Source organism: Drosophila sulfurigaster, chromosome 3 (assembly GCF_023558435.1).
Source record: "Drosophila sulfurigaster albostrigata strain 15112-1811.04 chromosome 3, ASM2355843v2, whole genome shotgun sequence".
NCBI lineage: Eukaryota > Metazoa > Arthropoda > Insecta > Diptera > Drosophilidae > Drosophila > Drosophila sulfurigaster.
In genome coordinates, this window is record NC_084883.1 from 11,389,902 (window position 1) to 11,404,855 (window position 14,954).

Here is a 14,954-nt window from a genome sequence, read left to right on the forward strand (position 1 = left end):
ACTATATTTGTAGTTATATTTTGTATAAGAAGCAAAGTATTATGCTGTCAATATCACTTGAATATCTCACATATTAAATGTTAAATAAATCGTTAAAACTCAAGCAATATCTTAGTAAGGTTTTACTGTATATACGGTATGGTATTTGCTAGATACTAGATATATGATATATAGTTGAAATATGGATATAATAATAGATTATATTCCGTACAATGTATTATAAGGCAGTGAAACGAAAAACATGTCTAATTAAGAATAGGACAAATATATATATGACCTTGCAAATGCATCATTTTCACAAAAGTTGGAGACTCCCTTAGATTAACTTTCACTTTCAGTATCCTACTATTAAGTGCCAAAGTCTAAGACCTCAGCAACCAGCACTCTCTTTTCAGTAAATTAAATTCAGTATTTAATATTAGATTTAATAAATAAATAAAAATATAAAAGCCAATAAAACTTTTAATAATAATAACAAATTATGTATAGGATATCCACAATATATATATTTTTTAAATACTTTTGTATTTTAATATATACGAATAGCGATACCATAATCTAACATATTAATACTGTATTGTATTTCTTTCGTAGTCCGAAAAGGGGTCCATTGTATTGAATTATAGTATAAATATACCATTTTTGATGTAATTAGTTTTTAGTATTTAGTTTTAGTATATTGTAACAATAATACCGCATTCCCATTGCTTTGAACTTCATTGAAATGAATAGTGGGTATCTCATAGTCGAGCAGACTCAACTCTAGCCTTCTGTTACGTTTTGTGTAACAATTATGGCCCGAAAGATGGAAAGTAAGCGAAACAACGGCTTGAACACGGACTGCGACACGATCTGCCAGGGCATGGAGACTAAACTGCAGATGTCAGTTGCCATTGCCAGTTGCAGGAACGGGCGTGGACAAGGCAGCGGATCAACGCATATGCACTTGACGCGAAGGCAAAAGTATCTCAATTTGGATCTGATTCAATTGTTTATCTTCCGTGTGCTTTCGAGGCACAATATCGGATTTCAAGTTGTGCAGAGTGCAGAGTTGTTGCGGCTCAGTGGCGCTCGGATTTTTGCCTTCAAAGTCACGTGCCGCACATAAAACAAACGCATTTTATGTTTTACATGTTGTTGGCGTATTTTCTGTGTTCTGTGTTTCTGCTTTCAATGAAAATGAAATTCAAAAATTGAAAATTGTTGGTGCCACAGAGAACGAGAGCAAGAACAGCAACAATAAAGCACAATCCTATAACAATGGGAAAGTCAGTAGGAGACCGAAACGGAGACGAAGACTGAGACGGAGACGAGTCGAAGTTGGCCGCCTCATCAATGGAGCAGGCCCGAAGCAGGCGCAGGCAGGCACATTAATTAAAGCAAAGAAAAAAGTAGAAGTAGCTATATATAAAAACACTTAAATACATATGTATGTACGCACATACAAACATACATACATACATATGTACAAATGCACACATGCTCAAAATCGCAAACACAAACACATACCAACAAATGTGTGCTTGCTGCTGGCAGCGCAGTTGGCACTTCGGCAAATATCTTCGTGCTTTTTTGGGGCGGCATCTTCGTAAACACAGCTGCAGTCGCTGCTGCCTACTCTCTGCTGCTGCTGGCCAAAGCAGAGCAGAGCAGAGCACTGAGCAGAGCAGAGCAGAGCAGTCGACGACAGCTGCCCTCGGGATTTCATTTGCTTTGCTTTGCGCACGACTCTCATTTTGTGTTTGCTCGTCAAGGCAGACGGAAGCAGCAGCTTCAGCTTCCGACATACGCGCGTGCCTCTGTGATTCGCGATTCCTCTATCTAACAGTATTCGAGATTGTGTGAACATTTCGATGTTTTTGTAATCGGGAGCAAAAGCAAAAGGTTTTGTGAGATTCCGCTAGCTAACGGTACACACTGGCCAACGATAAATGTTACGCGCCTTAAAAAAAACACACAGCACCAGAGACTAACTAGCGAATGAGTGTTTGTGCTAGTGCGCGTGTGTATGCGTTTGTGTATGTGTATGTGTTCGCGTTTGTGGTAGGCGTACTTCGTTCGTTAATTGCTTAGCTGGGCAACAACAGGTGGCAACCCCCTGCCTAGGACCAGCCTCCCTTTTGACGACGCGGCGTTGCCAAATTGTCGAAGCGCACGCAAATTCGCAGAATATTAATTGCCCATGTGAATGTGTGTGTGCGTGTGCGTGTGAGTGTGCGTGTGTTGGGGTCGTGTGGACGCAATTAGCAAATCTAACAGTTCCAAGAATCGATTCAGTGCGGCCAAAAATTAATTGGCTGCCCCTCAGCAAACAAAACAAAAGTAACAAAAAACCCAATAAAGAGAAATACAAAAGTAAGAAACCCAAAAAAAAAAGAGGGAAAACCGAAAAACTCTTAAAAAGCCGCCGCAGTGCGCTGCTAAAAATAATTTCTTTTTTTGGCGATATTCGGCTGGCTAAAGCTAAAGCTAAAGAAGTTGTCACAGCCCCGAAAGCAACAGTGATGCGTGTCAAAGGTTCGACAGGCCTTAATTGTGCCCAGCAGTAGAAGGGAGCGAGGGGTTAGAGCGTGTCGGGGCAGAAGAAAAGCAATAAAGGGGCTGGAGTGGGGGTCACAGCGGGGGATGATGACAGCTAGACGCTGAAGTGGTCAAGCAGAAAACTTAAATCAGCTTAAGGAAGATTAACAGCTAAATAAAACAATTGTTGTGGGTTAAGCCGAGAGAGCTGAGGATGAAGTTTTGATCGATTAGTGGTCACAATGCAATTGACAGTCAAGATTTCTAATGAATTCAAATGAAAAATTAATTAGCACATTATTTCATTAATTTATGGCGAATATATATAGTACCTATTCTTTCTCAGTTCTGAAATTGACTAGACATATGGTTAAATTTACGATCGAATAAATGAATGCTAGATTATTAATATTACGTAGAGCGCACCTAAATACACACCTCAAGACCGCAGAAGAGCCGCAAGACTTAATAGAAATAATCTACAAAATACCACGAAAATAAACAAATCAAATAATCACAATGCGACGGCAACCTTTGGTGATCTTTTTGCTGCTCAGCTGTGCGCAGTTGCAGGCAGAGATTGCTCATTCACCATTGATCAGCAATCGCATCAGTCCAGCTTCCTCACAGGAGACACATGCCGCGATCTCTGCAGTTTGCCCCCAGCGTTTGGCCTACGAGAAAATGGTGAACAGCATTGACGATGTGGAGGATCTGTATGTGGATGTGCCCGTCCACATTGCCCTTGAGCAGAGGCAGAGGAAACGGTGAGTAGAACTCTTAGGGCTTAAGTTGTAATTTGTAAAATCGTGAGCTGAGCTGAGCTAAGTGCTTCAACTTCTAATTTGAGTAATGCGCCTAAGTGCGCTGGCGTCGCCGACTGTCACACAAATCAAATTAGAGAGCCACAAACAATAACCAACACACACACACACACACACACACACAAATACACACGCTGAGGTAACAGGACGAAGATGCCACTGGGGCAGGACATCAACTTGGGCGCCATTCTCACTCCACTTCACACTAGATAGCATGGGAAAAGAAACCAACAAAAATAATTTATAACCACGACGTGTGGCTGGCCAAACACAACCACAAATACAAACACAGACACACACACACAACCACACACACAGACATAGACACAGACTCAAAAGCCAGCCAGGCAGCCAGTCAGCCAGATTTTTACAGTTGCCATAAATATTAGCAGTGCGAATGTGTGTGTACGTCTATGTGTGTGTGTGTGTGTGTGTAGATCTTTTCTGCTTCTTGCTTCTTGAACGCCCTCTTCATCTGCCACATGCCACAACTTGTATTTGTCTAAGTTGCGCTAGTGTTTGTGTGTGTTTTTGTTTTTGTTAGGCTCACAGCTGCGACCGCGTTGCACGTGGCGTATGAGCAACTTTTTCGTTGTTCCCTTATTATTATTTTATTTTTTTCGTGTTTTTCTCTTTTTTTTTGCTTGGCCTGCCCTCGTTTGGTCCTGGGTCAAGACAAGTCGTCACGTTTTCGCTTAACGCGCGCCTGGCAGGCATTTTGTTTTCCCCAACTTCGATTCTCTATAAGTAGTTTGAGGTTAGTTTGCTACGATATGAAGATCAATCAAGTATAAATGTGGAAGCATATTAAGCAACGAATTTTAAAAAGAGATTATATATTGACTACCATATCAGACTTCAACCTGGCAGGCATTTTGTTTTCCCCAACTTCGATGCTCTATAAGTAGTTTGAGGTTAGTTTGCTACGATATGAAGATCAATCAAGTACAAATGTGGAAGCATATTAAGCAACGAATTTTAAAAAGAGATTATATATTGACTACCATATCAGACTTCAACCTGGCAGGCATTTTGTTTTCCCCAACTTCGATGCTCTATAAGTAGTTTGAGGTTAGTTTGCTACGATATGAAGATCAATCAAGTACAAATGTGGAAGCATATTAAGCAACGAATTTCAAAAAGAGATTATATATTCACTACAATATCAGACTTCAACCTGGCAGGCATTTCGTTTTCCCCAACTTCGATGCTCTATAAGTAGTTTGAGGTTAGTTTGCTACGATATGAAGATCAATCAAGTACAAATGTGGAAGCATATTAAGCAACGAATTTCAAAAAGAGATTATATATTCACTACCATATCAGACTTGAACTCAGTCTCAGTAAGTGCATGTAAAATTCGATCTGCCTTATCTTGGATTTCCTGTTTGAAATTGCTTTTATTTTCAACTTGAAGTTTATGTCTTTTATTTCGTCAAAGAACGTGCGAACCTTTTCTTGTTGGAATGGCGCTTGCGTTTGCTGTTGCTGTTGCTGTTGTTGCTGCTGCTGCTGCTGTTGGTGCTCATATAACTTTGATCATTTTGGCATAGAATGTCATACATTCAAATGAATGTCGCTCTTTTTTTGGTTTTATTGTCGCACGACCAGTGGCAAGTGGCAAGTGGCGAGTGCTCCTATTGCACGGTTTGCAGCACCTCCAAGCTGCCCGGCTACGTGATGTATGTCTCGAGTTGCCGTTGTGTGGAGCGTGTGAAAAGCGCAGAGCAAACGCGGAGTTTATGAGGCGTTCAGTCATTAAGAGTTTTGCTAGAATTAAGCGATCTGCCTGCCGATACTTGCACGGCCTGTTAACCGACTGTTCAAGTTGATTCTACAGACAGAGAGAGAGAGAGAGAGGGAGAGGGAGAAGAGTTGGCAGACAGGACACAGCTCCTGTGCTGCAAGCAATCAAGGAACAACTCGGCCTACACTTTATATTCGTTGGCGCAAACAAATCATAAATATTAATTTTACGACTTAATTCGACGGCGCAATATCTGCCTTGCAAACTGGAACTTCAATCGGAATTGGCTGCTGCTATCTGTGTGTGTGTGTGTGTGTGTGTGTTGCAACTGGGACTGGGCCACTTGCCACCTGTAGCATACACGCATTTGGCCAATGGCCCGAAAATCAAAACAAACTACAAAATCGTTTTTAATGCGTTGTTGTTATAGTCTCGGGTGTTGTGTTGTGTTCTTTTTTTTGTTTTTTTTTTTGGTGCTACTGCTGCCGTTGCATTTTTATGCTCGCCGCAGGCTTGAAATGTTGTAAACAACTTTTATTGCACTCAACAGAAAGAGAGATAGTGAGAGAGGGGAGTCTGAGATAGACTAAGGGGAGGTTGACTCCCCCACAAACGCAGTTCCTTCTCTCCGCTTGTTGGTTTATGGCGTGAAACTATTTATTTGTAAGCGTATCAAAAAAAGCTGCAATAATAAAAACAACAACAGCAACAACAACAACAACAATAAGAAGAGAGCACTAAAATTTGTTGGCCATAAAATGCGCAGCATAATTTTTCGCCAGAAAGTGCGCAGACCTTCGGCAAACGTTGACGACTTTTAGCATCGCTTCGAAATAAACTTGTAGTCGATATTTTTAGACTCGCACACAGACTTGTCACTGCATCTGCACATGCAACTGCAACTGCCACATGGGACTGAGTGTGAATAGAATGCGCATCAGACAGACACTTGGGCGTCGCACGTACGGCGAGACAGACTGAGAAGACAGGCGGACGGACAGACGGACGGACGGACAGACTCCGTAGTGTCGCTTAGTCACTCATCAGACACTGCTCAAACGCCATAGTTCAATAGTCTACAGTTTCACCAAAATACAGAAGCAAATCAACACACACACACTCGCGCACACTCACTTACACACACATTTGCATTAAAGTGCAGTCACTAAGTGCACGTTGTGCCCATTTTGTGAGTGCTTTCTGAGTAATCTAGTGAATGTGAATGTTTGCAACAAAGTTTTGCGCGCTAAAATATTTGAATGAATCGCAGAACAAAACTAAATTAATTAATTATTCACCTCTTACAAACATCTACAGAGAAGTAAGAGAATAATCTCATCGCAGTATTTAATAAAATTCAATTTAGTGAATTATTCTCTTTCAAATAAGTTGAGTTTTTATTGTAATTACTTTACCTACTTTAAAGTATATTTTAACTACGTAAAGTACTTTAAAGTAGTGTACTTATACCCGGAGGTATTATAAATTTGTGCCAACAGGAAAACTATATAAAAAACAGAAAAAGGTAATTTGGTTAGCCGAGGTATAACTCATACCTATAATGTAAGAGTATATCGATATACCAAATATAACATTTGGTATATATATATATAATATATTTTTTTTAATTTAATTTATTTTGTATACCTTCTCATAGGGACTACAGAAAATGTATGTGGTAGGCAGAGGGAGGTATCTCCGTCTGTCTGTCCGTCTGTCCGTATGAACAGCTAGATGATGGAGACTATTAGAGATAGAGCTATAATTTATTCTAAAATCACTTGTTTTCGTTGGGAGATCAAGTTTGTTTTCGATTTTTGTCACGCCTACTATAGCCCCCATAAATAAATAAAATCAATACCACTTTTAAAGCTATTGTCGCGATTTTTGGTGTATACCATATTAAAGATTTGATAAGTTTTGAAAATTTTGTTGTTCTTAAAATGTTGGTTCTTGAAACTTTGTTGGAATTTTTTTTTTTCTCTACAAATATCTTTGAAATATATTTGAAATGTAGTAGTACTACATCGATATACTAATAATAGCCTTCATTATATTATATTTTAGTATTTTTTTTGTATATTTATTAAATAAGTTAAGTTTTAATATTTTAAGTTTTATAATTTTAATTGTAGAACGTATTTTCACAGCAATTTCGCTAGGAAAACTTAGCTTAGAATAGTTGCAAAACAAATATTATAGATATGCATCAACACCATATAAAGAGTTTACGTTTTTTTGAGGGACTTATTTTGATTGTTTTGTTGAGCTTATTGTGACTTTAGCTTGTTCACCTTACCGTGTTCTAATCTCTTTGAGTTGACATTTAAACTATCGAAGTGTAAAAGTTTTAATCGCGGAGCTTCTTTTATTTGGGCCACAAATTTCAAAGTTTATACAAATACATTTGGTAACTATGGTGCTTATAAGCATATTATGTGAACTAGCTTGTTCCCTGGCCATTCACTATTCACCATTAGAGTACTATCTGTGTTTTCCATTCGAAACTTGTTCTTTGTATTTTGGTGCAGCAAACGCAGGAATACTATTCATTCAATGCAGATTGTCAATTTGTGTGAGCAAAAAATACGAACTGCAAACTGTGAAAAGACAGGAGAGGGAGAAGGGAGAGAGAGATTGTAGCCTGCAAGCTAAGAAGATGGAAGCTGAGATGGAAATGGCGCTGGAGGGCAAAGCAAAGTAAACTAAAGCAAAGAAAGCAAGCAAGCAAGCAGTCAACCGACTGCCTGACTGTCTGCTTGTTTTCATGCCGTCGCTTTTGATAGTTGCAAAAATAGAATTTTGTCGCTGATTTTAAGTATTTCGCGTGAAAACTACAACTACCAACCAGATGAGGCCAGACATTCGAGCAACAAACGAGGAAGACCACAGCGACAAAGACGACAACGACAACAACAACAACAACAACAACGACCCCAACATTGATGTTGCCACTCTGCCTTCATCTCTTCTCTCTCCCTTTGTCGTTGTCATGGTCGCTCCCTCAATTGCAAATTTATGTGAATTGAGTCAATTTTTATGGTTTCAACTACTTGGTTAGTTGGTTTTGTTTGTCTGGCTGCCTTACAGGACTTTGCGTCTCTTGACGGGCGTGAATCGCACAACCGGAGCCATTGCCTGCCGGAGTTGATAACGTTCCCTACGCCACTTGGTGCGCCTTAGTTGCCTGCGTCGCTGTCGCCTGCGTAGCCTGCAGCCGCGATAGACGTAGAGCAACTCGAGAAGAAAGGCCAGCAAGGCACTGCAAATACCAAAGATTAGTATGCCAAAGGGACCCTTTACATGCTCCGTGGTCAGTACAATGGCATTGTCTGCGAAGTTAGGTCGCATCTTGGCAATGCGATTGAGGTACGTGTTGTTGAATCGAAAGTCCGAGTCGATCTTTGCGATGATGCCCACATCTCGCATGTAGCGGATCACCATGTTTATCTCGAACATGAAGGGAAAACCCGCCTTCATGATCATCTGCATGGGACTGGTGAAGACGTTCTGGGGAAACGCGAAGATGTCGTCCGCATGTCGATTCTGCATAATGTACATGCGGCTGCTCAGAATGCAGCGCAGTCCCTCCTCTACGTCTTGGAGGTTCTTAGTTCGTGGCCTAAAGTCGACAGACGAATTGTATCCCTTGAATATCCACATGTCGTCGTCGTTCTCGAACCAATCGCGACTCTCTTCCTCGCCGCCAAAGGGAATGCCCGCAGCGACCACTTCCTCCAGATCGTCCAGCTGATGTAGATAGCCAGGGTATTGGAATGTCTCAATCATCTTCGAGGTGTAGGTGGCCACCAGATTAATGCCATACAAGGTCAGCGATAGAAAAAACAATCTCGTCGCCTCACATATGGGACGCTCCTGCACTGCCACGCCAATGGACACTGCCAGGGCGTTGATGGCTGTCAAGCTGAGTTGCTGAAAGTACTTTGGTTCCGGCAAGATCCGAACCAAGGCATACCAGAACAGCCAGGTCAGGACAAGCACTAGCAGAAAGCTAACCCAAGTGTTCCAGGCAAAGATGCCAATCATGGCTCGCCAGGCGGGGCGATGATCCGCTAGCTTGGTGAACCAAGTGTGTGCGTCCTGGAGATAACAGTCGGATCCCCAGAAGTCGACGGTAACCTCGTTGTCGGGATAGAAGCCTCCCATTATGAAGTCGCATTCGCCCTCGGACAATTTGCCCAGCAAACCATTCCAGTTGCCATCTTCATCGACCTCACCTCGAGTGTCCCGAGTGCACGTTTGATTGGTCTGTAAGGAAGATATTGTTGGGAATAACTTTATTCAATAGCAGTTGCATTTTTCGCGTCCTAGTTGGTTTGGTCGTTAAGTTGGTATATTTTGTACGGTTGTATATTCTAAAAATGCTAATAAATCTATTATACTTAATGTAGATTTCGGTATTCTTTAATAGCTTTTCAGTATATTTATTCTGAAATGGGAAACTATACTTAAAAGGCGGCGTTTTCTAATAAAATATTATAGATGTGGATGTTGGGAAGAATAGTTAAATTTTCCCAAAACATTAAAAACAAAATTTTATTTTTGTTTCGTAATATAAATAATGGTTGAAAAATTATAGTAGATATACATTTTGGCTGCTCAAACTGAATTCGCGATATGATTGAGAACTTAGTTACTAGATGCTCGCAGTTTAACGCATTTCTAATGCATCCGTTTAATAACCGAAAAATTCAAAGCAGACATTTGTCTTAAGATCCCTCTATTTTTTCCCCCTAATGATTTGCAACGTCTGAGACCGTGTGGTGTTTCGTATTACTCACTTCAAAACCAAGACGGTTGCGCACGAATCCCAATATCCGCATCTCGAGTCCCACAATGCAATCCTCTTCCACGAAGGGAGCAGCAATAGAACAACAGACGTAAAAGGTGCAGTTGCGAGGACTGAAGCCGCTTATGTAATCCAACATGGACACATGAACCGCATGTGAAGAGGGATAAAGCTGACCGTTCTGGCATTGACCCACGCTCTGCACACTGAGCACGCGACAGTCGATGTTGCTGTAGTAATCGTTCACCAGGAGATTGTAGTCCGTCGAAGAGTTGGCATAGAGCAGAGCCACTCGATGCACATAGAACTTGGTCATGAGATCGTTGAAGATCGTCGAGGCAATCTTCCAGGGCTTGTCTCGCAGCTCTGGATTGTGGTAGAGCACAAGGAAGCGAGCTCCTGGATTCCAGGACCGACTCTTAGTCAAATACTTGCTCATCATCTTCTGCAGTCGCTCCACGCTGTCCACGACGATGACATAATTGTCAGCTAGTAGAATTTCGCCAAAGATTTTCGAGGGTTTCGAATTCAGCTGATCCGAGATGACGCGCAGTTGATAGAACTCTCGCTCCTTCGGCATCGATGTGTTGCTGATGGCCTCATTGATGCGCTTGCTGAAGCCCTTCTGGATGAGAGCTGCCGGCAGCGACATGTTGTACACGTTGGTCATCATCAGGTTGTAGGCGCGAGTGAAACGTTCCATCGGATTGCGGTAGAAGAAGATTTGGGCAAAGCTGTCCAGACAATCGACGCCCACCTGCCAGGTATGCGGACCCACATCCTTGCCGGGCAGCATGTAGATGACCATATTGGCGGACTCGTTCGATGGATTCACAATCGCCTCAGTGCCCATCAGCATCAGAAGCAACAGCGCGAAATTGGGCCACATTTTCATACACACTTCGAGCTGAACGTTGGTTGGGCAACTGAGACAATTGTTGGCGTGTTTGGCTTTATTGTGTGTTTGTTGGCGTTTGTTGCCCTACAATGCATGCGGCACATCGGTTAATGGCAACACACCTAAATAATTTATGGCCAGCTTCTGTTGAGTCGACTATGGCGCATTGATTCTGTTGTGTTTGCCCTCTGTAATTGACTGCTGTCATCAGGCAACAAAAAAAAAATAATAAAATAAAGAACGTCATCGCAACTGCAACATGCGAGGCTTGAATTAAAGCAAATATTTGTGCAGTCGCTGTGGCGCCATCGGAAAATGGCCGACAACAAAGGCAATGCATTAAAACACTCCATCAAACAGTTGGGAACCTTTTGGCGGTGCAGCCAAATTCGCAATCCTACTGAAGAGGAGGAGAGGGAAGGGGGTTGGCTTGCAAAATGGCGTTGGCGTTGGCGTTGGCCGGAAGTAGCCGGTCATAAAACTTGAGATGGCCGGCCATAAGCCAAGTCAATGAGTCACTTTGCTGCAATGGCGCTGTCCGCTCTTCCGCCACCAACACACACACACACACGCACATAAGTCTCATATGTGTATGTGTGTGGGCGTGTGTGAACTGTGGCACATTTGTCTTGGCTTTTGTCATTAGAAAGATTGCTCGTAAATTTCGCATTTAATTACAAAACAAAACACTGAGCGTCTCTCAAGTCTGCCAAGCTCGAGAAGTAACGAAAAAAGAACGAAGTGAGGAGAGAAGAGGAAACTCTTGTTGCAAGCAGAAACCCGTTGAACTCATGCCTGCAACATTGTTGCAGCGCCACAGCTGCCAAAGGCGCTGACTCACCCCGGACTCGCACTCGCACTCGAACTTGGACTTTGACTTTGAAACGGACTCGGACACCATCAGTGAAACAAATTGTGAATGATAATTTAGTGTCATGATTTTTGACAAAGAGCGCGAACAGTTTGCAGTTGAGTTCAGTTCAGTTCAGTTCTGTTCATTTCTCCCCCAGGTGGAGAACATTACAATCACATCCACCGCAATTCATTGCCTTGTTTCGCTTTTTCGCAGATTCGCGCTGAAGTTAAACAACTCAACACCGCTGACGATTCTGTTCTCGTTGCCTGTGGCACGTCAGCTTTACTACAATCAAACAGGTACGCTCTGACTTGTGTCACGCCCCTCAAGGATGCAACACCAACTGACCAACTCAATTCATTTACTTTGCCTACACACAGCGAACGTCTTGCGACTTGCAACGCCCGCCAAGGGACCCGGCATCGCCATGGGCCGTTTGGTCCTCCCCTGTGCCCTTCGTGGCCAATACGATTTGTTTGTGCAGGCACGACAAGGCGGCGCTCTGAAGCTGGAGGCACAGGCCAAGCATCCGCAGTCATCGGCGATGCTCAATCACTCACATCGCATCGCCATCCGCACTCAGAATCGGGTGCGAAAACGTCAGTTGATTGTTAAATGGGAGCGTAGGTGGGTGCAATCTTAAAGCTCTGTCTTGACTGATATATTGGTAGATTAATAACTGACGCTCTAATTCCTAACTCATTCCCTTCACAGCAAATTCGATTACCATGCAATGCACTATTGCTTGGTGGTTCAACAAGTTGGCACCGGGGAAGTCAACGACTTTGCCACCTTCTGCGAGGCAATTTATGCCTACACTCAACAACATCAGCAGACAAATTCGAGAGCTGCTTCTGCTCCCTGCTCGGGAGCCAGCAACATGTTCGACTTGGTCTGGTCGCGAGCACCGAAGCGAGCTCGTCATCTTAATCCACGGCACAACCTGCACATCGTGTGCACCGGAGCAAGGACGCAGCAACAACTTCGCGGACTTCAGCCCAACAGCAGCTATCGACTGCAGATCTTCGGCGTGGATCAGCGGCTCCAGAACATGACATTACCCTTGGCCAGCACTCAGGTGCACTTCAATCGCACCAACCCAACGGCACTAAGGGAGCAGAATCTCTCTCTGCTTAAAATTGGCGGATTGCATGGCGTTCAGGTGTACAGCTTTAAGGTGCCCACGACCACGCCTCCTCCGCCTTTTATGCGCTATCTGCTGTTGCCTTGTGCTGGAAGCGAGATACGTGTGAAGCTGCTGCATCACCATAAAGAGGTCGCCAATCTGGGCAACATCTATGCGCCCACCTATATCAAGCAAGAGGGCATCAAACCCGGTCAACGATATCTCATGCGATTCGAGCCCAACAACGAGGACGAAGCGTTGAGGGCACAGAAAGTGCGCGTAAGTTAAGACTAGATAATAGACCCTTTGACATAAAGAACAATCCCTTTCTCAATTATAGTTGGCTCTGAGCAGCGAGCGTCTATTTCGAGATCTCCCGGAACTGCCCAAGAACGTAACCGTATTCAACGTGCGCACTCGCTGCACCAGCGCAACATTAGCCTGGAACAGCTCTCCGGATGAGCGCGCTCTGAGGTAAGTTAATACAAGCATAAAGTTAAGATTATATTTCTTAAAGTGCACCTATATCAAAGTGCATAAAAATAATTTGTTATAACTTTTTGTTAAATCCTTCACTTTTTAAAAAGATTGTCGAAATGTGCGTTAGGGACAAAATATATATTTTTGTATTCTGAGATTATTTTAGCATTTTTGTATACCTGCAGTCAACTCTATAATGCGAGCAAATATAACACATGTAATCAGTATATAAGATTGTAATCAGGAAACGGAAACCGGTTAAAAGAATCATTTTATAGTCAGTATCAAATCTTCATAATGATCAAATAATACAAATACTTGAAGTCCACATTAAAAAGATGCATTTAGTTACATTCAAATTAAAGTATAATATATTTATGAACAAATATGATTGTAAAAAACTATTTATTACACATAAAAAATAAATTCAAGTTGTGAAAATTCTAAGTTGCCTAATAAAAAGTAAAGGGTCTTTTACAGTCAAAGCTTGATTACAGCTTTCCATTAAATTTGGTTATGCAAACATGAGCTTTGTTGAACGGTTTCTAAAGCGAGTAAATTTTATAAATTATGCAGTATAACATGTAGAAATTTTTTTTTAAAGTTACTTATCCATTTATTAAGGTTTAGTCAAGAAATGTACGTTTTTTCTTTTTCTCGTTTAGTTATTGCGTGATTGTCTTTAGTCTGCCGCAGCGAAGCGGTGTGGAATACACAAATTATTGTATGGACTTTGGAGCACTGCGAATAACGCAGCACAAGAATTTCAAGTTTATACGCTGTCGCGAAAAGCAGCCCAGGTAAAAAAATAGCTATTGGATGGATTCGAATCTGTATAACATTTCATCGATTTTACAGTCCAAACGATAAGCTGGAAATGGAGACGATATTCGGTTTAACGCCTGGCGATAGCTATTTGATCTATGTGACTGCCAACCTGAGTATGGGCAAGCCGTTGCCTTATCAGACGCTAACGGTGCACATGGGCAGCCAGTGCGTGGACTTGGAGTCGCAGGAGCAGCCCGAGTACTACTAGGCGTATGCGCAATACGCTGCGATACGCTGTCGAAGAAAGCATTTGTCAAAGCAAGAAATTATCCGTCGTTGTAAAGCTACCTAATCCACTCAACTACCATAAACTGAAAACAAAAAGTAAATCGAAAAATCTATCTAAATACCATAATATACTATATATACTATATATATATATATTTACATATAACTATGCGGGTTTTTGCGCTAAGCATAAAAGACTATATATATTTACATCTAAATGGCAAACGTATCTTAGCTATGTGAATGTTTGTGTGTGCTTGCGTGTGTGTTATTTTGATCAATCGATTATGTGTGCATGTATTTGTGTTTGCCAACGAATTCCAAGTATTTTGAGCAAAGTTTTTTTGATTCTTTCATATAAATTAAGTCTAGCTTTAAATGTTTTTTGTATATTGTTTACGATTGTGTTTTGTGTGTGTTCATTGTTTGAAATCTCGCATTGGTTTTTACTTAAACAAATAGTTACCGATAAACATAACGATAGCTATACCGATACCGATAACGATAACTTTATTTAGCGCTAGGCTTTTGCTGTTAAGTTTAATGTAATTTTTTACATACATACATAGATATTAAATATAATTTAGCTAAGCCTAATTGTACGAATACAGAAAAATAATATTAAAGCTATAAATGT

General features: G+C 41.7%; 2 protein-coding genes across 4 annotated transcripts; one reads left to right on the forward strand and one right to left on the reverse strand.

The window, feature by feature from the left end:
- The first annotated feature begins 1,736 nt into the window (after positions 1 to 1,736).
- LOC133842720 (uncharacterized) lies at positions 1,737 to 14,444 on the forward strand. 3 transcript variants are annotated; one of them, XM_062275928.1, is made up of 8 exons: positions 1,737 to 1,884; positions 2,867 to 3,287; positions 11,869 to 11,954; positions 12,036 to 12,282; positions 12,370 to 13,060; positions 13,122 to 13,255; positions 13,927 to 14,061; positions 14,120 to 14,444. In XM_062275928.1, the coding sequence occupies exons 2-8, from the start codon at positions 3,040 to 3,042 to the stop codon at positions 14,295 to 14,297; spliced, it is 1,719 nt and encodes a 572-aa protein (XP_062131912.1). In that variant the 5' UTR covers positions 1,737 to 1,884; positions 2,867 to 3,039; the 3' UTR covers positions 14,298 to 14,444. The 3 variants fall into 3 exon arrangements, with proteins under 3 accessions (XP_062131912.1, XP_062131913.1, XP_062131911.1); XM_062275929.1 differs by having other exon boundaries at positions 1,738 to 1,884; positions 2,940 to 3,287; XM_062275927.1 differs by having other exon boundaries at positions 1,739 to 2,043.
- Positions 7,339 to 10,790, reverse strand: LOC133844204 (uncharacterized). Its single transcript, XM_062278102.1, has 2 exons — positions 9,894 to 10,790; positions 7,339 to 9,360 (listed from the first exon to the last, which is right to left on the reverse strand). Exons 1-2 carry the CDS (start codon positions 10,788 to 10,790, stop codon positions 8,176 to 8,178), a joined length of 2,082 nt encoding a protein of 693 aa, XP_062134086.1. The 3' UTR covers positions 7,339 to 8,175.
- Positions 14,445 to 14,954: the final 510 nt, after the last annotated feature.